General features: G+C 39.3%; 1 protein-coding gene across 1 annotated transcript in view; it reads left to right on the top strand.

Annotated features, from left to right (window-relative positions):
- LOC134343441 (putative methyltransferase NSUN7) overlaps positions 1 to 25,193 on the top strand; it is an 88,674-nt gene that overhangs the window by 50,867 nt on the left and 12,614 nt on the right. The window contains exons 3-7 of the mRNA XM_063042144.1: positions 1,954 to 2,084; positions 18,298 to 18,450; positions 18,936 to 19,119; positions 19,269 to 19,479; positions 22,409 to 22,552. Of these exons, the coding sequence (XP_062898214.1) occupies positions 1,954 to 2,084; positions 18,298 to 18,450; positions 18,936 to 19,119; positions 19,269 to 19,479; positions 22,409 to 22,552 (823 nt within the window). The remainder of the gene's footprint in view (positions 1 to 1,953; positions 2,085 to 18,297; positions 18,451 to 18,935; positions 19,120 to 19,268; positions 19,480 to 22,408; positions 22,553 to 25,193) is intronic.

Below are 25,193 nucleotides of genomic sequence, written 5' to 3'. Positions count from 1 at the left end.
TTTGTCCTCCCGCAGGCAGTCATGAAACAGAGAAACACCGTGAAACCCATTAAAACATCAAATACCCAACACGCAAAAAAAAAAACAAATCATACAAACAGCAAAAAGCGAGCAATTAACACACAGAATATTATACATCAAACTGCAGGGTCTCTGAAAATTGTCCAGTGGATTGGCAGCCGCTGAGTCAGTTCAGTTTAGTGCTGTGTCATGGACTGCAGCCCATAGCTGGAAAATCAGCTCTGCGCCAAAGTGCCTGAATTAAATTGAACAAGTAGCCAAAAGAGTAACCAGAAACACATGAAATATGAACCAGAGAGTGCTCCAAAAGCAAGTCTGGTTCAGCACTGAGGATATTAAACATCAAACTACAGAGTCCCATAGCCACTAGCCACACTGCTACAGTGATTAAACCTAAGAATCCTGTACCTTCCTCCGGCAACAGTGAGAGGGAGACTAGTCAAATACAAGCAGATGGTGCTGAACACCCGCTCAAGTTACACTCTCATTTTCATCAATTTCAATCTTGCTCGATGCTTTAATCGATGAGGAGTAATGGAGCCGACCATTGGTACACATCCCGCCATTAGAAATGATGGCTGCACTCTCCTCTCTCAACCTCACTGAATTCCCCAGGAGATAGCAAAAGTGTTCGATCACTCAGTCAGCCCAAAAATGTACAATCAGAATGGAAATTAGAGACTGCAATCGAATGCGGTTCTGGAGAAGAAGCATATTTAAAAGAAGAAGAGGAAGTAGTTTCTATTGTGTTTCTTTGTATCTAAGAAAAGAATCAAATTTCTTTTGCAAGAAAAATATTTCAGAGTAGTATATGGTGACATATATGTACTTTGATAATTTAGATAGAATTTAAAAATTTTGGTGGTGACTTCATAGGTGGTGCTCATATGTGATTAACAATTTTCAATTTATTTATGCTAAACAGAGGCAGAAAGTAGATTATTTTTATTGATAAAAGTATTTGATTTTGTCAAACACTTTACCATCCCCACAGAAAGGAACAAAGCTTAAAAGTTGAAAACATGTTTCTGACCCATGCTGAAGTGTCCTGGAACTTAAACATTTATTGTTACCCTATCCACAGGTGCTGTCTTCCAGCATCTTTTGTTTTAATTTCAGATTTCTGTAGTATTTTGATCTACTTATTTATTTAGTTAGTTAGAGATACAGCACAGAACAGGCCATTCCGGTACTGCCTAGCAATCCACGTATTTAACCCGAGCCTAATTTCAGGACAATTTACAATGACCAATTAACTAACTAACTGGTATGATTACCACTTGATTGTTTGGATAGTTTGCTAAATGATAGTTTGAATACACTGACTTTTATCTATCTTTCTGCTTTTTTCACTCTAATGACATGGGTTGCTCTGGACTGAGTAAGGGCAGCTGATGTTTTTTCATGAATAGCTTGGGGAACTGTTTCGATGTACTCTGGACTGGAGGTTGTCATTGTGGTAATAAATATTCCTGAGAGATTGCTTCATTCTTTTAAATCCAAAGAGGAATGCATTTACTGCAGTGGGCTTTTTTCACTAAGTATTACATTTTAAAATCAATGCTAACTTGGAGGTACAGTAACACGAGGAAATCTGCAGATGCTGGAAATTCAAGCAACACACATAAAAAATGCTGGTGAACGCAGCAGGCCAGGCTGTCTGGCCTGCTGCGTTCACCAGCATTTCTTATTTGGAGGTACGGTGGTGGTTGAGGACTCTGACATCATGTGATAGACGTGGCAGTAAGTTTGCCACTTGCCATGTTAACACAAACATCTTATTTTGATTTTGTTCCAGATTTTTGTGTTGTTATGGTAGTGGTTATGCAAAACCATATGAAATTGTTAAAATTGATTGTCTAGAAGCCAGTTATCAAGAATACTAACATAATTTCTGTTTAATGTAATTAATATTTTGCTCTTTTTCCCCAGTCCGTTGACTTGACGAGTCTCGTACTTATTATGCTATATGATTACCAAGATCGTAAATTCCAGCCTCGAAACATCTTTGAAGCAGAGACTATAATACCTGAAGTTAGAGAAGTAGAGAAGAGCCTTTCAGAGTATGTAAATTGAAAATTGTTAATGACTTTTAGCAGAATTGGTATTCAGGCTTATAAGTAAATTATATTTTCTGTTTACAGTAGTGGACACTAACTCTCTGGTGATTCAATGGTCTGGGATTCAAATTCTGGTCTAGAATGTTATTACAACTCACTACATGAGTTGTGTTATCATTTATGACGGGATACAAATTTCTGTCTCCCTTTACTGCAATGAAGGTTCTGTTCCTCATTTTTTAAGTTGCACAAGGGTATTATCGACCCTGCATATTGCATAAACTAGTGCTGCAAATTAATTTTTTACAATTTGCTATAAATTCATGGAGTTGAAATGATATAGTATGAAAATAAATTCTTCTGCTTATGGATTCCATGCCCATGTAGGGAAATTTCTGCATGGCTAGAATAAGCTTAGCATTTGAACTTCAATACAATTATCATGTTCTGTTAATACAACTACAACTACAACTTATCAACTACAACTTGTACAATTTGATGCAGTTATGAAAAATATTTGCTATGATTTAATTTCCTCTTGATCTAGATTCTCTCACCAATGAATCATTGAGTACCAAAATAAACTATCAGGGCCATAGTTCATGCTGGCAATCTACTTGATCTGATTCATCATCTTTTTTGTTCTTAAGTATTTATCCAATTTTCACTTTCAAAAATGTTGACTGAATTTGCTTTCAAAAATGGAAAGGTTTCTCTCTAACCTAGTATGTCAACTTATTCAAAATCTGAAAATTTCATTTACTTCACCCCTTGATATTCTATATTTTGGAGAACACCTCTGATTTATTTAACACCCTGGAGAATTTGTGCTGCTTTCTTTCCAAAGCGAATATGTCTATTAACAGGTGTGTCAGACTAATTTGAATTACTCCATGCCTTTGCAACGCAGAATCATAGAACACTACAACCAAAAACAGGCCCTTAGGCCCATCTAGTCTATGCTGAAACATTAATTTGTGTAGTCCCATTGACCTGTACCTGGACCATAGTCCTCCATACCCCTTCCATCCATGTATCTATGCAAATTTCTCTTAAATGTTGAAATTGAACCCATATCCCCCAGGTTCATTGGCAGCTCGTTCCACACTCTCACAAACTTCTGTGTGGAAAACGTTCCCCATTGTGTTCCCTTTAAACATTTCATCCTAACCTATAACCTTTAATTATAGTCTCACCCAACCTCAGCGGAAAAAGCCTGCTTATATTTACTCTATCTATACCCCCCATAATTTTATACACCTCTATCAAATCTCCTCTTATTTATCTACACTTGAGGGAATAAAGTCTGAATCTGTTCAATCTTTCCCTGTCACTCTGGTCTTCAAGTCCAGGCAGCATCCCCGTAAATTTTCTCTGCACTTTTCAATCTTATTGATATCTTTCTTGTAGTTAGATTGACCAAAATTACACACAATACTCCAAGTTAGGCCTCACTGACCTCGTATACAATTTCAATATAACATCCCATCTCTGTACTCAATACATTGATTTATGAAGGCCAATGAGCCGAAAGCTTTCTTTACGACCCCATTTATCTGTGACACCACTTTCAAGGAGTTATGCAACCGTAGTCATAGATCCCTTTGTTCCACTGCACTCCTCAGTCCCTACCACTCATTACGTGACATCTACCCTGGTTGGTCCTCCCAAGTGCAATACCTCACACTTACCTGCATTAAATTGCATCTGCCATCTTTCAGCCCATTTTTCCAGCTGGCCTAGATTCTGCTGCAAGCTTTGATCCTCTTCCTTGCTGTCCACTACACCCCCAAACCTGATATTATCTACAAATTTGCTGATCCAGTTTACCACATTGATCTAGATGACAAACAACAATGGACCCAGCACCAATCCCTGTGGCACACCACTAGTTACAGGTTGACCAACCTCCCGTGCGGGACCTAGTCAAATGCCTTGCCCATTTGGACAACATCCAATGTCCTCCTTTTATCACCTTTCCTGGTAACTTCCTCGAAAAACTCAGATTGGATAAACATGACCTACCTTGCACAAAGTCGTGGTGACTATCACTAATAAGTTCCTGTCTATCTAAATACTGTATTCTGCCCTCAACATTTTGTTCATATAAATGAGTATTACAACCAGGGATTTTGACCAACTTAACTGAGATTTTTATTTGTGAATCACATGTTCCTTCTTTTTTGCAGTAGAGCCCAAAAATAGGGAAAAATGTAAACCATGAAAAGCTAAAAATTCAAAAAAACTGAAATGTCAGCAGTTCAAAAGTATTCATTCCCCTTGGCTCCGTACTTAGTTGAACCATCTCTCGCAGGTGTTATAGCTAGTAGTCTTTTTGGATGCCTCTATTAGCTTTGTACAAAGTGATGGAGCAAGATTTGTACATTCCTCCTTGCAAAGTTGCTCAAGCTGTGCCAGGTTAGTTGGGGAACAACAGTGGAGTTGTTTGATCAGATTAAGGTTAGGGCTCTGACTGGGTTGCTGAAGGACATCAGTTTCTTCATTTGAGGCTACTCCATGGTTGCTCTGGCAGTGTGCTTTGGGTCGTTGTCCTGCTGAAAGACAAATTTCCTCCTTAGCTTAAGCTTTCTGGCAGAGGCTAGCAGCTTATATCCAGGATCTCTCTATTTAGCAGTGCTCATCTTCCCATCAATCTTGACCAGATTTCCAGTCCTTGCTGCTGAAAAGCATCCCCATAGCATGAAGCTACCTCCACCATACTTTATAGTATGGATGGTGTTACCTGGCTGATACACAGTATTAGATTTAAGCCACATGTACTGATATTAGTGTTGAGGTCAAAAAGTTCCACTTCGGTTTCATCTGACCACAAGACCTTATTTCACATCTTTACAGTATCTTCTAATTGACACTTTGCCTCAAGACAGCAAACACCTCCTCCTCTTGTAATCTGTATAGGGCCCATGACCTATAGACTCTGTGTCCAGGTAAGTACAGATGCAAAAATACATTTAAGATCTTCCCCCTTCTCTTTCAGTTCTATGCATAGATTAGCACTCTGATCTTCCATAGAGGACCAAGGTTGAACCTTGCTATCCTTTTGCTCTTAATATATCTGTAGAAGCCTTTGGGATTCTTCTTTAGTGACAAGTTTTTAGCCAAGGCTTGTTCCTTGCCACTCTTCTATAAATGCCCTTTTTGTGCAAGGCCTTAAGGATTGTCAAGCCATGAACTTCATCTCCAGTTGCGGCCACTGACTTCTGCATCTCACTCAGCGTGACTGTTGGCGTCACAGTAGCCATGCTTACAAGTGTCATTCTTCTCTAGTGACTAAGTTTAGAGGGGCAGCTTGACCTAGACAGTGTGGCCATGGTTTTATAGTTTTTCTACTTTTTCACGATGGACTGCACTGAGCTCGAAGTTATGTTCAGTGCCTTTGAGATGGTCTGTACTCTTCCCCAGGTTTGTGCTTCTCTGTTATCATTTCCCTGACTTGTTTTGAATGCTCATTTGTCTTCATTTTGGTTTGGTCTGTCAAAAATCTACCATACTGTTGTCTCTAAAAGAGATAAGGGGTAATTATTCTTATAAATTCATTGAAAACAGGTGATCCTCCAATTTTTCTACATCATCAAACTGGGTGAGTTGGTGAGGTAATTGCACCTGAGGAAAGTTACCATAGTAATTACCAAGGGGATGATTAGCTTTCCAATTACTGATGTCAGGCTCACTGGACTATAATTTTCTGTCCTGTTCTTAGATCCTTTCTTAAACAATGGAATATTGGTCATCCTCCAGTCCTCAGGTACCTCACCTGTGGCTAATCTATCTATATACTACTAAAACTCTCATGCTCTGTCTGTCTGCTTGTCTGTTTGTGACTTTCATTTAACGCAAACCGTGCATTACAGCAGGACTTTTTTTGCCTAAATCGAATTAAAATGCGCTAACTTACAGGATGCAGGCAAAGTTCAGGGTTATATATTCATATAAAATTGCTCATTCCCCAAAAATCAACAGGCTGCCTTTCACCTGAGACCCAATCAGCCATCATGGAAATTGGGACGCCACAGCCTGACGCATGCGCACGGCCAGCTTCAGCAGCGCTTCACGATGCTCACAGAGCCGGCTCCACCTTCCATGGAGACCGCGATGCCACAGCCCGACGCACGCACACGGCCAGCCTCAGCGGTGCTTCACAGTGCTCATAGCAACCACACCAACGGCAGCAAAAGGGCAGGGCTATCACGTCCATTTAGGAGAGCGCCAACCATGTCATCAAGAAACAACAGCATCTTGGAGGCTTTGGTGTTACTGCTTCCTATCTTCTATCAAGCATTAGGGTAAAAATATATGGATAGCCTAATTATGCCGTGTGGAAAGAGAAGGTGGACATTATGGTCAAGAGATGACGCCAAACATTGTCGGGAAGCGGCAAGGAAAGGGAGAGAACAATAATCAGATGAGGCCTGGGCCGCACAACTCCAGGATCAAAGAGTCAGGACAAAAAAGATGAGAGAAGACGAGACAGAGGAGGACAGGCATGCACATCTCCAAAATGACAACAATAGGCACAGACGGAGGTGAGAACAAGAATCCATCAGGCCAGGGCCACACGACTCCAGGATCAGAGAGAAAGAACAAATAGTAAAAGAGATGAAGAGACGAAGGATGAAAGGGCTGCACGTCTCCAGAATGACAAAAACAGGCAGAGAAGGAGGAGAGAGGAAGAGACAGAGGTGCCTGGTAGTAGGACAGTGCATTCACGATTCAAAATATCCCTCAAAGTCAATGAGGATGCCCTTTGTAACATCGATAAAAACACCAATACTGCAAATTTACTCCAAAATGCGAAGCTTATTGTCTGGGATGAGTGCTCCATGATTGGGAGGGAGAGCTTTGAAGCCGTGGACCGCAATCTTCGTGATGTATGCGGCAAGAATGAGGCCTTCGGGGGTATTTTAACCATTTGCTGTGGCGATTTCTGTCAGCTTTTAGCAGTTGTGAAACGCTGAACTGGTGCTGATGTGGAGAATTCATGCATTAAAAAATCATACTTATGGAGAAGCTTCATCAAGTTTCAATTGAAGAGAAACATGTGATTGAGTGAGGGAGAAGGACGATATTCTCAGTTCTTATTGGATATTGGAGAAGACAAGATTGAGAAAAATGAAAACAATGAAATCAAGTTACCTGAAGATATGATTCTGCCAGCAACAACTATGGAAGAATGCATTGATTTCATCTACCCGACATTAGACAATCCTGCAGAACTCTTCTCGAAGAATTCTATCTTGATTACTCTTAATGAAATGATGCAAAAAATAAACTTCACATGCATTAGACACTTCCCTGGAATCATAAAAGAATACTGCTCCTTCAGTGCTGTAAGTGAAGGAGCTAACGCCACTTTCTTTCCTACAGAATTCCTTGATTCTGTTGAACTCTCTGGATTGCCACCACATAAACTGGAATTGAAGAGGGGATCTCCCATTATTTCAATGAGGAACATGGATCCACCAAGCCTTTGCAATGGAACGTGAATGATGGTGGAAGAACTGCACGACAATCTCATCGTAGCAAAGATAAACATTGGTGCATTCAAAAATGAGATTGTCATGATCCCAAGAATTACTCTCAGTTTATCAGAAGGGGAAGATGTCCCTCTTCAGCAGAGCCAGTTCCCGATACAGTCATGCTTTGCTATGACTATACATAAGGCGCAAGGCCAAACCATGGAGAATGTGTTGACTTATCTGGAGAAACCAGTATTCCAGCATGGTCAGCTGTATGTGGCTTTCATCTGGGGAAAAAGACATGAAAACATTAGAATATTCCTGAAGGGTGGCAGATCAACCAGAAATGTGGTCATAAAAAGTGTCCTTCGTTAAACAAGGAGGAGCAATATTTGTCTTGCTACGCGTCTTTCTTCTTTAATAAACTGAGTTCTTCTTCTTTAATTTCCAAAGCACATCACATCACACTGCACTACCTTTCTCTCAAAAGGTGCCCCAAGGAGTCACCTGGTTGTCTAGTGATGTTTTAAAAATCTCTGTTAGGGCCCTTGCAATTTCTGCACTGGCCTCCCACAGGGTCCAAGGGAACACCTTGTCAGATTTATCCACCCTAATTTGCCTCAAGACAGCAAACACCTCCTCTTCCGTAATCTGTATAGGGTCCATGACCTGGCTGCTACGTTGCCTTACACCTATAGACTCTGTGTCCAGGTAAGTACAGATGCAAAAATACATTTAAGATCTTCCCCCTTTCTCTTTCTGATCTATGCATAGATTAGCACTCTGATCTTCCATAGAGGACCAAAGTTGAACCTTGCTATCCTTTTGCTCTTAATATATCTGTAAAAGCCCTTGGGATTCTTTTTTACCTTGTCTGCTAGAGTAACCTCATATTTTCTTTAAGTCCTCCTGATTTCCTTTTTATATCTCCCCTTACATTATATTCCTCAAGTAGCTCATTTGTTCCTGCCTGCCCATACCAGCAATGTATCTCCTTCATTTTCTTAACCAGAGTTTCAATATCTCTCAAAAATCAAGGTCCCCATACCTGTTATAATTGTCTTTCATTCTGACAGGAACATACAAACTCTGTAATCTCAAAATTTCACTTTTGAAGGCCTCCCACTTACCAAGTACACCTTTGCCAGAAAACAACCTGTCCCTATGCACTCTCACCAGATCCTTTCTGATACCATTAAAATTGGCTTTTCTCCAATTTAGAATCTCAACCTGCGGACCAGATCTTTCCTTTTCCATAACTGCCTTGAAAGTAACAGCATTATGCTCACTAGGTGCAAAGTTTCTCCTAAACGACAGAAGAAAGCAGCAATTGGATTTGGATTAAAAACAAAAACAACAACTAGGGTGTAAGATGAAGACAGGAGGGTATGGAACTGAGGGGGTTGTATCTGGGACGCCAGGTAGCACCGTTGAGCCCTCTGGAGATGTTGTGGGCTTATCAACGAAACGTCAAAGAAGGAGGGTGCCCACCTGATGACCCCGATGACGTACCTACCCTCCCTCCTTGTCAGCACTCCAAACCCACTGCGAACATCGAGAGTGCCGACTTACCATAGGGATTGAAACATCAAGTCCTAGTAGCTCTACTCTACCGTCAGCTACCCCATTTCATTCCCTTATAGGAGATTTAGTATCACACTCTCTGTAGTGGGGACTTCTATGTACCGATCATGGAAACTTCCCTGAACACATTGACAATTTCTTTCCCATCCAGCCCTTTTACAGTATGGGAGTTTCAGTCAATATGTGGAAAGTTAAAATCAACTACTATCACAACCTTATATTTTTTGGAACAGTCTGCAATCTCTCTACAAGTTTGCTCATCTAAAACCTGTTGACTGTTAGTTGGTTTATAACATAATCCCATTAACATGGTCATGCCTCTCTTATTCCTCATTTCTACCCATAAAGCCTCAGTAGACAAGCTCTCCAGTCTGTCCTGACAAGACAACTGTCCAGATTAGTAATGCTGCTCCTCCCCATTTAATCCCTCCCACTCTATTACATCTAAAACAGTGGAATTCCAGAGCATTGAGTTGCCAGTGCTGCCCCTTCCGCAACCAAGTATCGCTAATGGCTAAAATGTCATACTTCCCCATGCTGATCCATGCTCTTCGTTCATCTGCCTTTCCTACAATATTCCTTGCATTGAAATACACATAACCCAGAATATTAGTCCCACCATGCTCAATATTTGATTCCTGACTTTGTACAAAGACACCACTCCATTATCTGTTCTGGTGCTGTAGTTCCCATTCCCTGCACCTCCAGTTTAAATTTGTGTTTTTTAAAAATCTGAATTATAAATAATATCCAGAAATATCACCATCTGGTTCAAAATGGATGTTCATACTTTGATTTCTGATGAGAATCATTTGTCCGTGCAATCATCGGCATCTGATTAGTTGTGAGCAAATCTGTGACAGAGGAATTTCAACAGAGAATAAAATGAGATCTAATTCTCTTGCTCTATCTGTGTTTGGGGTCCTATTGTCCAGTTGTATTTATGTTCCTGTCAATTTTTTTCTTCAACTAGTGGCATTTCTTCAGAATTCATATTGTTTAAAACCCAGTAATGTTTTCCAGATACTTTCTTTTGGAAGAAAATGGCCATAAGTCCCAGAATGTAGTACCATCATTCCAACATTTCACTTGCGAGGATTTCTATATTGTCATTTTGGATATAGGACTCTCCCTAGTTGGCTTATGTTTACTGAATGAAGCTTCGCTATGTCAAATCATTTTATTTAATTTGTCATGCAACAAGGATTTCATTTTGCTATAGTAAAGTTAGGGAATCCATCGGGGGAACCACTAATTTATAAAAGCGTAGGAACATTTAAGCTTTCTTGATTGAATAATGGAAAGGAGTATGAAGTAAACAAGCAATCTAAAATGGTGAAGAAATCTCCCTTGAGCACCTGTGCTCTTCTCTCTAGCAATAATGGCCAAATGATGAATTTCTTGAATTTTTCAGCTTGGATGTTTCTGCTTGTCAAAAGAAGCATGAATCATTTTTGATCAATTTTGATCATTTCTGAGTCAAATTAAAAACAAGGCCAGAAACTTCTAAACTAAAAAATGGGTTTATTGAGGATAGAGGAACTAGGAACGCAATTTTCATACTACGAATGCTTTCAGAAAGGGCAATTGAATATCAAAATGATGTCTTTTTATGTTTTATTGATTTCACCAAAGCATTCAACAAAGTACAACATGAAAAATTATTTCAAATTCTCACTAAACTAAACATTAACGGAAGGGACCAACTACTGCTTCAAAATTTATATTGGAACCAAATGACAGTGGTAAAAATTGATGATAATATAAGCAGTTGGACTAAAATTTAAAGAGGAGTTGGACAGGGATACATTGCCTCACCGGAATTGTTTAATATCTATAGTGAAATGATTCTCAGAGAAATAGAAGACCTAGATGGGATAAAAATTGGAGATGTTAACATCAACAATATAAGATATGCAGACGATACCACCTAATAGCAGGTGCTGCAGAAGACCTACAAATCCTCCTAGACAAAGTAGTACAAACAAGTGCAGATTTTGGTCTACTGTAAAAAAAAGTCAACTGTAAAAGAAACAAATGTATGATGATATCAAAACGGGAGGATACTCCCAACTGCCAATTGTACATCGGTAACCAAGAGATTGAACAAAAGACCAGCTTTAATTACCTTGGTAGCTTTATATCACAAGATGCTAGAAGTAGAAATAAAAAGAAGAAATGCCATTGCCAAAACCAACTTCCAAAAATGAAACCCATTTTTACCAACAGACACATTTCTATGACAATAAGGCTTAGGCTACTAAAATGTTACATCTGGTTAATCTTGCTGTATGCTTCCGAAACATGGACTATAACACCAGAACTCCAAAGAAACCTAGAAGCAACAGAAATATGGTTTCTTAAAAGAATGCTGAAAATATCATATAGAGATAGGGTAACTAATGAGACAGTATTCCAATGTGCCCATACAAAAAGATCTTTAATGAGAACATTAAATGAGAGGAAACTTAAATTCCTGGGCCATGTCATCAGAAAGGGAGAAATAGAATACCTTTCATTACAAGGCCGTATGCCTGGGAAACGTAGAAGAGGAAGGCAAAGAAGAAAATATGTGGACACTGTGAAAGCCATGATCGCCCAAGCGTGTAACGCACAAGGCACATGAAAAAGAAGATATTCTTAGCAGGAGAAGATTGACTTCTGACTTATTATCCCCATTCAGAGCAGTTGTTAACCTCCATGAAAGTTAAGGTCTTACTGAAAACCCCTGCACTCAACATTTACATATAACAGTGCTTTGGGACCTTATCCCCTTCCTTAAGGGTTAACAAAAATATAAAAAAGCTTGCTTCAACCATATTTATACAATATATGAGCCCGGAATGAAGAGGTTATTTTGAGAATTAAGAGATTAGAGTTGATTTTTTTTTCAAAGAGTTAAGTGGCAAGATAAATTTATGGAAATAATTCCAAAGTGGAAGAAATAGGTGGGGGAGACAGGTTATACGATTAATGATGTGTGAACATTGGAAGACCATAAAACTGTAAGATATAGGAGCAGAAGTAGGCCATTTGGCCCATCGAGTCTACTCCACCATTCAATCATGGTCTGATCCAATTCTCCCAGTCATCTTTATTCCCCTGCCTTCTCCCCATACCCTTTGATGCCCTGGCTAATCAAGAACTGACCTATCTCTGCCTTAAATACACCCAATGACTTGGCCTCCACAGCTGCTCATGGCAAAAAATTCCACAGATTTACCACCCTCTGACTAAAGTAGTTTTTCCGCATCTCTGTTCTAAATGGTTGTCCTTCAATACTGAAGTCATGCCCTCTTGTCTGAGACTCCCCTACCATGGGAATTAACTTTGCCATATCTAATTTGTCCAAGCCTCTTAACATTCAGATTGTTTCTATGAGATCCCCCCTCATTCTCCTGAACTCCAGGGAATACAGCCCAAAGGTGGTAAAAATCTTCTGAGGTGTATATATTTCAATGCTAGGAGTATTGCGGGGAAGGTGGATGAGTTGAGGGCGTGGATTGACACGTGGAATTATGATGTTGTAGCAATTAGTGAAACTTGGCTACAGGAGGGGCAGGACTGGCAGCTTAATATTCCAGGGTTCCGATGTTTCAGATGTGATCGAGGCAGAGGAATGAAAGGTGGGGGGAGTAGCATTGCTTGTTAGGGAAAATATTACAGCAGTGCTCAGGCAGGACAGATTAGAGGGCTTGTCTACTGAGTCCTTATGGGTGGAGCTGAGAAACAGGAAAGATATGGCCACATTAGTGGGATTGTATTACAGACCACCCAATAGTCAACGAGACTTGGAAGAGCAAATCTGCAGCGAGATAGCAGGCAACTGCAGGAAACATAAAGTTGTAGTGGTAGGGGATTTTAATTTTCCATACATTGATTGGGACTCCCATACTGTTAGGGGTCTAGATGGTTTAGAGTTTGTAAACTGTGTTCAGGAAAGTTTTCTAAATCAATATATAGAGGGACAACTAGAGGGGATGCAATATTGGATCTCCTGTTAGGAAACGAATTAGGGCAAGTGATAGAAGTCTGTGTAGGGGAGCACTTTGGTTCCAGTGATCATAACACCATTAGTTTCAATTTGATCATGGACAAGGATAGATCTGGTCCTAGGGTTGAGATTCTGAACTGGAAGAAGGCCAAATTTGAAGAAATGAGAAAGGATCTAAAAAGTGTGGATTGGGACAGGTTGTTCTCTGGCAAAGATGTGATTGGTAGTTGGGAAGCCTTCAAAGGGGAAATTTTGAGAGTGCAGAGTTTGTATGTTCCTGTCAGGATTAAAGGCAAGTTGAATAGGAATAAGGAACCTTGGTTCTCAAGGGATATTGCAACTTTGATAAAGAAGAAGAGGGAGTTGTATGAAATGTATAGGAAACAGGGGGTAAATCAGGTGCTTGAGGAGTATAAGAAGTGCAAGAAAATACTTAAGAAAGAAATCAGGAGGGCTAAAAGAAGACATGAGGTTGCCTTGGCAGTCAAAGTGAAAGATAATCCAAAGAGCTTTTACAAGTATATTAAGAGCAAAAGGATTGTAAGGGATAAAAATTGGTCCTCTTGAAGATCAGAGTGGTCTGCTTTGTGCGGAACCAAAGGAAATGGGGGAGATCTTAAATAGGTTTTTTGCGTCTGTATTTACTAAGGAAGCTGGCATGAAATCTATGGAATTGAGGGAATCAAGTAGTGAGACCATGGAAACTGTACAGATTGAAAAGGAGGAGGTGCTTGCTGTCTTGAGGAAAATTAAAGTGGATAAATCCCCGGGACCTGACAGAGTGTTCCCTCGAATCTTGAAGGAGACTAGTGTTGAAATTACGGGGGCCCTAGCAGAAATATTTAAAATGTCACTGTCTACGGGTGAAGTGCCGGAGGATTGAAGAATGACTCATGTTGTTCCGTTGTTTAAAAAAGGATCGAAAAGTAATCCGGGAAATTATAGGCCGGTGAGTTTAACGTCAGTAGTAGGTAAGTTATTGGAGGGAGTACTAAGAGACAGAATCTACAAGCATTTGGATAGACAGGGGCTTATTAGGGAGAGTCAACATGGCTTTGTGCATGGTAGGTCATGTTTGACCAATCTGTTGGAGTTTTTCGAGGAGGTTACCGGGAAAGTGGATGAAGGGAAGGCAGTGGATATTGTCTACATGGACTTCAGTAAGGCCTTTGACAAGGTCCCGCATGGGAGGTTAGTTAGGAAAATTCAGTCGCTAGGTATACATGGAGAGGTGGTAAATTGGATTAGACATTGGCTCGATGGAAGAAACCAGAGAGTGGTGGTAGAGAATTGCTTCTCTGAGTGGAGGCCTGTGACTAGTGGTGTGCCACAGGGATCAGTGCTGGGTCCATTGTTATTTGTCATCTATATCAATGATCTGGATGATAATGTGGTAAATTGGATCAGCAAGTTTGCTGATGATACAAAGATTGGAGGTGTAGTAGACAGTGAGGAAGGTTTTCAGAGCCTGCAGAGGGACTTGGACCATCTGGAAAAATGGGCTGAAAAATGGCAGATGGAGTTTAATACTGACAAGTGTGAGGTATTGCACGTTGGAAGGACAAACCAATGTAGAACATACAGGGTTAATGGTAAGGCACTGAGGAGTGCAGTAGAACAGAGGGATCTGGGAATACAGATACAAAATTCCCTAAAAGTGTCGTCACAGGTAGATAGGGTCGTAAAGAGAGCTTTTGGTACATTGGCCTTTATTAATCGAAGTATTGAGTATAAGAGCTGGAATGTTATGATGAGGTTGTATAAGGCATTGGTGAGGCCGAATCTGGAGTATTGTGTTCAGTTTTGGTCACCAAATTACAGGAAGGATATAAATAAGGTTGAAAGAGTGCAGAGAAGGTTTACAAGGATGTTGCCGGGACTTGAGAAACTCAGTTACAGAGAAAGGTTGAATAGGTTAGGACTTATTCCCTGAAGCGTAGAAGAATGAGGGGAGATTTGATAGAGGTATATAAAATTATGATGGGTATAGATAGAGTGAATGCAAGCAGGCTTTTTCCACTGAGGCAAGGAGAGAAAAAAACCAGAGGACATGGGTTAAGGGTGAGGAGGGAAAAGTTTAAAGGGAACATTAGGGGGGGCTTCTTCACACAGAGAGTGGTGGGAGTATGGAATGAGCTGCCAGACGAGGTGGTAAATGCGGGTTCTTTTTTAACATTTAAGAATAAATTGGACAGATACATGGATGGGAGGTGTATGGAGGGATATGGTCCGTGTGCAGGTCAGTGGGACTAGGCAGAAAATGGTTCGGCACAGCCAAGAAGGGCCAAAGGGCCTGTTTCTGTGCTGTAGTTTCCATGGTTCTATGGCTGCCAGACGTTATTCATACCGTAACCCTTTCATTCCTGGAATCATTCTTGTGAATCTTCTCTGAACTCTCTCCAGTGTCAGTATATCCTTTCTAAAATAAGGAGTCCAAAACTGCACACAATATTCCCAAGTGTTGTCTCACGAGTGCCTTATAGAACCTTAACATCACACCCCTGCTCTTACATTCTATACCTCTAGAAATGAATGCCAACATTGCATTCGTCTTTTTCACCACTGACTCAACCTGGAGGTTAACCTTTAGAGTATCCTGCACAAGGGCTCCCAAGTCCCTTTGCATGTCGGCATTTTGAATTTTCTCCCCATCTAAATAATAGTCTGCCCATTTATTTCTACCACCAAAGTGCATGACCATACAATTTCCAACATTGTATTTCATTTGCCACTTCTCTGCCCATTCCCCTAAACTATCTGTCTTTCTGCAGGCTGTCTGTTTCCTCAACACTACCCGCTCCTCCACCTATCTTTGTATCATCGGCAAATTTAGCTACAAATCCATTAATCCCATAGTCCAAATCATTGACATACATTGTAAAAAGCAACAGTCCCAACACTGACCCCTGTGGAACTCCACTGGTAACCGGCAACCAGCCAGAATAGGATCCCTTTATTCCCACTCTCCGTTTTCTGCCAATCAGCCAATGCTCCACCCATGTTAGTAACTCCCTTGTAATTCCACGGGCTCTTATCTTGCTTAGCAGCCGCATGTGTGACATGTTGTCAAAGGCCTTCTGAAAACCCAAGAACACCATATCTACTGCATCTCCTTTGTCTACCCTGCTTGTAATTTCCTCAAAAAATTGCAGTAGGATAGTCAGGCAGGATTTTCCTTTCAGGAAACCATGCTGGCTTTGGCCTATCTTGTCATGTGCTTCCAGGTACTCCATAATCTCATCCCTAACAATCGATTCCAACAACTTCCCAAACCACTTATGTCAGGCTAACAGGTCTATAGTTTCCTTTCTGCTGCCTTCCACCCTCCTTAAATAGCGGAGTAACATTTGAAATTTTCCAGTCATTCAGTACAATGCCAGAATCTATCGATTCTTGAAAGATCATTGTTAATACCTCCGCAATCTCTTCAGCTACTTCCTTCAGAACCCGTGAGTGCATTCCATCAGGTCCAGGAGATTTATCCACCCTCAGACCATTAAGCTTCCTGAGCACCTTCTCAGTTGTAATTTTCACTGCACCTATTTCACTTCTCTGACACCCTTGAATGTCTGGTATACTGCAGATGTCTTCCACTGTGAAGACTGATGCAAAATACGCATTCAGTTCTTCTGTCATCTCTGCATCTCTCATTACAGTATCTCCAGTGTCATTTTCTATTGGTCCTATATTTACCTTCACTCTCCACATCCCGGCTGCTGTGTGGAGGCCTGTATATAACTGCCATTAGGGTCATTTTACCCTTGCCATTTCTTAACTCAACCCAAAGAGACTCTACACCTTCTGATCCTATGTCATCCCTTTCTAATGATTTAATATGATTTCTTATAAACAGGGCCACACAACCCCCTCTGCCTACTAACCTATCTTTCCGATACACCATATATGCTTGGACATTCAGCTCCCAATGGCAGCCATCCTTTAGCCAAGTTTCAGAGATGGCCACAACATCATACTTCCAATCTGTAGCTGAATTTCAAGATCATCCATTTTATTTGTTATGACAGTAAAGGTCAGATTAAGGCAAAGAAGTACAGATTTGAATAAATGACCACAGTAGAATTAGTGAGAATGTGGAAGAACTTGAGACAAAACAAAAGCAAAATACTGAATGTCTTGAAATCCTAAAATATAATCAGAATGCATTGAAAGCATTTAAAAACAATGAATTGGAAAGTTAAGATATGTATGGAGATTTGCAATTCAAGAAACAAGTGGGTGAGAAAAAAGAGAAATAAGTATGGTCTATGATAGGACGGAGCACAAGAAAAATGACAGTGAAATGTAAAAGGAAATGGTATTAAGAGAAATAAACAAAAGACTGGGAAATTTGGTGAGGGTAATTTGGAATGGCAAATGCATCCAAGCTTGACCCCTTGCTTAAGTATACCTATTTGAAAGTTGAACACTACCTTCCACTTGTATTGGATGTTATTGGAAAGTGCAGAAGAAAAAAACCTTTATTGTGGTAAAGGGAGAGAATTATTCTTACACTTGGGCAACTGGAAACTTGAATACAGTATTGGACTAGACTGGTATGCTTTGGATATATGGCACCAATTTGCTCTTAGTCTCCACACTGTAGTGGAGATTGTCTTGAGAGCAGCAAATGCAGAATGCTAACCTAGTTTCATTTGGAAACTATATTTGGAGCTCTTATTATTAAATACAAGAAAAGCCAAAGGGGAGATATTGCAATTCCTTAATCCAAAGCCAAGGGACAGAGAGATGATGTGCATTAGAGATGATCTACAAGTGAACCAGAATGTTAGGGAAGGAATCGTTCCCTTCATTATGCCATAAAGGAAGGGAGCGGTGAATGTATTTTTGTGAAGCATCACATTGGATTTGCCAAAAATATATGGAGTTTGAAGAGCAGGAAAGTTTTAAGAGATGCTCTCAAGGTGCAAATGAAGGAAATAGAAACAAAAGGATGAGGGACCTGCCAGCCACACAATGGTTTGCCTTCTTTTATTGAGGAGAAGGCAATTGACTTTAAGAAGGAGGCAGGTGAATGACTATTGACAGTATGTGTACCTGCATATGCATATGCTTGTAAATTAATGCATTGTAACTAGTATGAGAAGAAACCTAATTTTCTTAAGTTTACTTAAAAACAACTTGATGTTTTTCTTTTATATAGTTGTAAAACAAAACTTGCTGCTGCACTTGCTCGGTGTCGGATTAAAAATAATGCCATCTCCATAGACTTAATTCTTCCTGAATCTGTGAGAAATCAAGAAAAACGTGCTTCTTCTTTGCCACTGTATGCCTGGGTGAATTTATTAAAGACCAGGTAATATTTTATAATTCTGTGCTATTTACATTCTGTATTAGTGAAGATATACCTATACTTTGTTTTACTGATGGTAAATTAATATAAGACATTATACCCAACCTGCCTGCAAGTCCTGATGAAGGGTCTCAGTCCGAAACATTGACTGTTTACTCTTTCCCGTTGATGCTGCCAAGCCTGCTGAGTTCCTCCAGCATTTTGTGTGTGTTACTTTGATTTGTACTATGCATCCAAAGGTGTTGGTGGTGGCAATAAATTCTGCTAATTGATGGTCATTCGCTAACTACCAAATAGGAATAACTGGTAATTTTTCAGTGGTACCCTGAGCACCAAAGATTGTCTGGCAAACAATAACGTCATAGTTATTATATATCAAAAAGTAAGATTTCTGTGGGTATATGAAAATGTATTTTGCATGATAGAGCTTTATTTTACTTTATAAGCTTTTGATGCTGACCTAACTGTGCCCCATTGTGATTTGACAGTGTTGAAGATGTTACTGCTTTATTGGAGAGTAAAGGCTTTACCAAGGTGAAATGCACTAGTGATCTTGAGGGACTGTCCTTTTGTGAGGATCGACATTGTCAAGATGTGCTACTTTTTCCAGCTCAGCTAACATCAAAGCTTTATAACATGGAACTTGTTACCAATTACAAGATGATTATCCAAGTAAGAGGAGGAATTGAGGGCAGTTATAAAGAATTTAATATTAGCTTTAAAAATTCCTACTTATGACTAAATTGCAGAATTAATAATTTTTGTCTTGGGTTCTTATATATAAATGATTGTAATGATCCATTTCCATTTTTATTCTCTAGGATAAAAGTCGAAGCCTCGCACCACATTCTGTAAAGGTCTTAATGAACATGGACGATGATATTGTTGTTACGAATTCAGGCTCACGGATGACTGTTGCCCATATGTCTACTCTAATTAATCAGAGCTCTTCAAAAGTCTATGTTTGTGGAGTGAAGTCAGAATTGGAACAACATGAACTGAGGAACCTGTTTGAAAAAATGGGTTGTAAAAGTGTGTGTTTAAGTGGTTTAACTATTCATTATTCACTTTCTCTTTAATTCACAAATGAGATGTCGTTAGATGCAACACAAAAGTATTAACTGCAGATCACCAAAGTAGGATGTGTAAACTTTGCATTGAGGATCATGTTCAGGTCTGAGCAGCAGACTGAGACATAATTGTAGATGGCACATCCACAAGAATGTAGTGCTATCTTGTGAATGCTGTTGGAAGTGTACAGGGATGCCAAGCAATGTAGAGTTCTCGTTTGTTGCTCTTTTCGCAAACTTCACTATGTTTTAAGACCCAGGAAGGTGACAAATAGACCTTGATGTGAGAGCTCAGGCCTGCTTTAGTGTTGATTAAAGCACTTCATGTTACCTGGACTTCTGTCTTCTGGCTAAATTTCTTCTTCAGATTTCTTTTGGCATTAATCATCATCTTCCTTTGCTACTGATGTTCGCAGTTCCCAGATCTCCTACAAAATCATCCTTCCAACCCCACAGCATCCCTTACCCCATCCCTAACCCCATGATCTTTTCTCTGACTCGATGATCTCCTTCCTAACTTACTTCCTCCACCGTGGAAGGAATCATAAAAGAGGATCTTTTCTAACATAAATGAAGCCTTTGGGCTATAGGCCTTGTAGAAAGTCATAACCCTCACTTTAGCAGGTAAAGGCAAAGACCAAAATTTGTAATTGCTTGCATCAAACTATTGATTTTAGCAGTAATCACATTTCAAATGTTGAGTTCAAATGTCTGCATGATGATTGATAAAGGAGAATGTTCAATTCAGGTATAGTTTTCCAGCTTTATGAATTTATAACTTTCTAAGTGCCATTTTAATGCATCCAGTTTAATTGTGGAAGATAATTTAAACCAATTAATTTTCTTTTGAGGGTTTGAAAGACATGGCTTTTTTTTTTGACTATCTAATCCTACCCAATAATGGGGAAGAAGTTAAACAGCAAATATTTGAAAATTCAGTGGGTTGAAAAGCACTAAGTAAAGGCAAGCTTTAGAAAGATGAAGAATAAAAGCCAGAATAGATAATCCATTCCCTCACAACTGTCCTGAATTTATGAAAATATTTACCTCACTATAAAAGGGGAAAGGAGTGAAGGAAGGAATGTCAAGTTGAGGCCAGTTTCTTATTGAATGATGGAGCAGGTTCGCAGAACCATGTGCCAGCTCTTGATGTTATATCTTTATATGGTCACTTAATTTATGTTCATGTTACCTGGTTTCATGCTCTCCAAACAAAAGGAAGTGGCTTTTAGCAGCTGTCCCGCTAAATCAGATCAGATTTAGTATCACTCACTTATTATCACATGATGCATTTTGTTTTGTGGCAGTGTAAAGATATTAAATTACTATAAATTACAAAATAAATATTTTGCATAAAAAGAATATCTGGTATAGTTTAGTGAAATCTAGGATTTAAATTTATTTTTCATTCTCACCCCTAAGGACAACCCCTTCTTCTCAGGAATCAAATGTATTGTACCTATTTTGCACTCTCCAAGATAAGAATATCTTTTTGATTCAAAGACTAAAAATGCTCTCTGTAGTCTGTTTCACCTAAACTCTGAACAGTTGTAGCAAGACTTGAGTACAAGACTGCATTTTGTAACAACAGTCGTGCAATTTGCCTTCCTAATTGCCTGCTCTACCTGAATGTTAATATTTTGCATTTTGTGAATTTACCCACTCAAGTCCTTTTGTACATCAGCATGATTGTTGAAACTAGAACATTTCCAGTCATCTAACTAGATTGAATAACCTTGTATTTCCCATATTGTACTCCATCTGTTCCCTTCCTGCCCACTCACTTAACCTATTTAAAATCCTCCATCCTTTGTGTCATCTACACAACTCACTTTTCCAACTGGCTTTATATAGTCAGCAAATCTGGATCGGTCACACTCTGTCCTTTCAGCTCATTAGCTTATTATTATGTTGCTATTGATTCCTGTCGCATCCTAGGAGTAACAGCCAAGTAATCTTAAAAAAATTCCATTTTATATCCCACTCTTCATTTTTGATTAGCTTCCTACCCATATTAATGTACACTACTTCATAAATCTCATACAACATAACAATTTTTTAGGCAATACTTAATTTGTTATAGTTTTATATTTTCTAATACAGAAGAAATGCACCGAATATACTTGCAGATTTGCAATCAAAATGAAGTGTTTAAACATAAAATTAGCCAGATGGATACAGGCTTTTATTTTTATTTTACTTTAGAGACACAGCATGGAATAGGCCCTTCCGGCCCTTCGAGATATGCGGCTCAGCAACCCCCAACAACCCCAATCTAACCCTAACCTAATAGTGGGACAATTTTCAATGACCACTTAACGTCTTTGGACTGTGGGAGGAAACTGGAGCACTTGGAGTGAACCCACTCATTCCAGGGGAGGACATACAGAGGGCATTGGAGTTGAACTGTACTGTAATAGTGTTGCTCTAACTGCTGTGCTGCCATGGTGTGGCTTTGATCTCTTCAGTCTAGCTTCAAAGCAAGTTAAATCTGTAAGCAGGAAACACTCGTGATTTAAAAACTGTACTTGAAATAATTGGTCTATGATAGTGAATTTGTATTTAAAATGAGCACATTTTGAAACTTGATATCTTTGCAAAGTTATTTGGAAGTGGCAAAAGAAAACTGCATTGCTGCAATTGGGTCAGGTTTGAGGTGTAGAAAGAGCATAATGGTTGTAGCCTATTTTTTTCATGGAGAACTTGATGCATTCACTGTGAATATAAAAGTAAGTGTCCTAGTTCTCAGCTTTAGTATTCTCTTATCTTGAAAATGTAAAAACTGGAGAATTTCAAGGATAATTAGCAGAATATTGCATGAAAGGAAGCAAAATGTAGTTTCTTTGGTCAAGTAGAAGTGGCCTGAACTGTCTTGTCTGATTGCTTTACAGACATAAAGCTGATACCCCAGAGATTCACTGACATTGAACCTATAGATCCACGTTTACAAAAGGCTAAGGTTATTCTAATTGTGCCTCAATGTTCAGCATCTGGCATCAGCAATCCAGTGGAATTTATCTTAAATGAACGTGGAGGTAAAGTTAACCTATATATTGTGCACGGCTGTAATAACATTGTTATCATGCACTGGAGCACAAGCAATCAGTTGAAAAGATTGCAGGGAAGAAAAGAAGGAGTACTCATTTAACTGAATTCCCAATTCCAATCTTGCTGAAAAGGTAGGCAGATGGAAGCTGGATAAAATATCCCCCCGAGGTCCTTCTTGAATACAAGCATACAACAGCAATATTAACAGAGTGCAAACCTGGGCAGAAAAGATATATAATGGAGGACAGAAATGGCTGCATGGCAGCAATTTATGATTTTATAATGGCCAAAAGATCTCTAAGGCTCTATAACTTAACCAGATGGGTAACAGCTTTCCTTTTTAAATTATAGGTTGCTTTCCAATGAAGTTATTGAAGCAGATTGATTGCAGCTTTGCAGAAATCTCCAGACAACATATTTTATCAGGAAAAAACTCAATTTATACTATAAACAGATCTGAATTATTTTGGTTGTCCCAAGGCAGGGTTTTGGTTCAGTATTTTACTATGAATCTGGGATGCATGATAGGTACCTCCCCTGGATGCATCCTGGACAGCTCCTCAGAGGTCACCTCCTGGAAGGGCAAAACTATCAACCATTCAAAATGTCAAACATGCACAGCATTTCTACCCAAAAGATTTGCAGTCAGGATTTTTAATAAGTGCTCTTATCATAATGAACGCTATCAGTTCTTTCAATTAACCGTGAAGGATGATTACAGATTAAAGCTAATATCTTCATAGTATTATCTCTGTGATATAATATAAAGATAAACACAGGAGCTAATAATTCCTAAACAAGAGAACATGTGCAGAAGCTGGAATTCAAAGTAATACACACAAAATGCTGGAGGAACTCAGCAGGTCAGGCAGCATCTATGGAAGAGAGTAAACAGTTGACGTTTCAGGCCAAAGTCCTTTGTCTGACACCAACAACCATTCCAGAGGAAAACTGAACCTTCTGACTGTGTCTGCATGCTTTTATGCATTGATCGGCTGATTAGATATTTGCATTAATGGGTATGTGTAAAGTTGTATCTAATAAAGTGGCCGCTGAGTTTATTCTTGTATATCTGTGAAATAAAAATTCCTCTCTACAGATGCAACAACTTGAAGGAAATAAACTTGATAGATTCAGAAGCAGTCTGGGAACATCACACCTGACTGTGAGAAGAATTACAAAACTTTGAGAACTGTAAAGAAAACTGCCTATCTTTCCAAGCCCAGAGGATTGCTATGCATGATTCAGTTAACAACTGTACATTTACAGTAAATGGAAAAGGAGTACCAACTTGACTGCTTGCTAAATCACAGTTACACTGAGAGAAGCCCCAGAGAATCAAAAGAAGATGCAAAAGCTTGGAAATAGATAACTGAGAACACTGTCTTGACAAAAAAATGGCTGGGTGACTGTTGTCACATCAAAGGTAACTGCAAATCAGATTCACAGTAACTACTCAGCAGCTCACATAGAAGAAACACAGAACAACCTGATTGCTGCATTGTACTGTCTGATTTGTATTCACCCTAAATTGGCCATTCCTTGTGGAAGGAACTTACAGTCAGCACAAGTCCACTAAAGGAGAGTTTCACCGTTTGGTTTCTAAGGGACCAGGGCTCGCAGTCTCAAAGATAAGGTGTTGCCCACATAGGACTGTGATTAAAAAGAAGTTTTATTATTGAGAAGGAAGTGAATCTTTGGAATTCTTCGTCTGGGAGAATTGTGGAGGTTCAGTCATTGAATTTATTCAAGATACATTGCTAGATTTGTTGAAATTAAGGAATCAGGGACATGGGGTTAATGCAGCAATGTGTGCTCAAATAGCTCTGCTCAAAGTCAAGAGAAAAAATTAAAAAAAAACACAACGCCATTCTCTGTAGGATCACAATTTCTAAGCAGGAAGCACATCCACACAGCTGAGGATGTTTAGGTAACAGAGAGCAAATTGGAGTCATCCTAATGGTACTTGCAAAATCAGCACAGCTTGTCTTAAAGCCATCCTCTTTCCTTGCCTATCTGCACACTTTGATATGAAGTTCTTTGATATAAGAAAGAAAGTGGCCGGTAACAATGACCAGCCAGCAAAAGAATCTGATGACTGGTACCTTTTTTATAGTTATCAACTAATATACTATTATGAAAAAGCATTTTGTCTTTTATTATTACACCTACAGAATCGATAAGAACTACAGTCCCGCAAAAAGATTTAGAAAGATTAGGTGACAAAGCTATTAAGTGGACTTGGTGAAGAATTGCCCACAGTTCTTCAGTGATGAGTTAGCATCTGTCTCCAATTACAAATTCCATATATGGAAGTGCCTGACAAGATCGAAACAAGGCTTGGAAAATGCAATTATGGGTCTCTAAGCAATTGACCATTGTGTACGTTAAGAGAACAAGCCGTAGAATATCTCCTGTGATGCTCTGTATCACTGCATCAGAGGTAGAAGTGATGGTTTGTTTGGGATATCAGGAGAGGAGCTTAAAAAATGTACCGAAGAGTTTATGATTCATGGTGTGAATTTCTTGATGAAGAAAAGACATCGTCACTAATTTTTCTCATAGATCCTCCTCATTGTAAATTAGTTAAGAAATTGAACTATTAATGTAAGATATCCTGAGATAACT

This window comes from Mobula hypostoma, chromosome 3, assembly GCF_963921235.1.
Source record: "Mobula hypostoma chromosome 3, sMobHyp1.1, whole genome shotgun sequence".
In the NCBI taxonomy this organism is placed as follows: domain Eukaryota; kingdom Metazoa; phylum Chordata; class Chondrichthyes; order Myliobatiformes; family Myliobatidae; genus Mobula; species Mobula hypostoma.
This window is presented reverse-complemented; position numbering and strand designations above follow the sequence as displayed.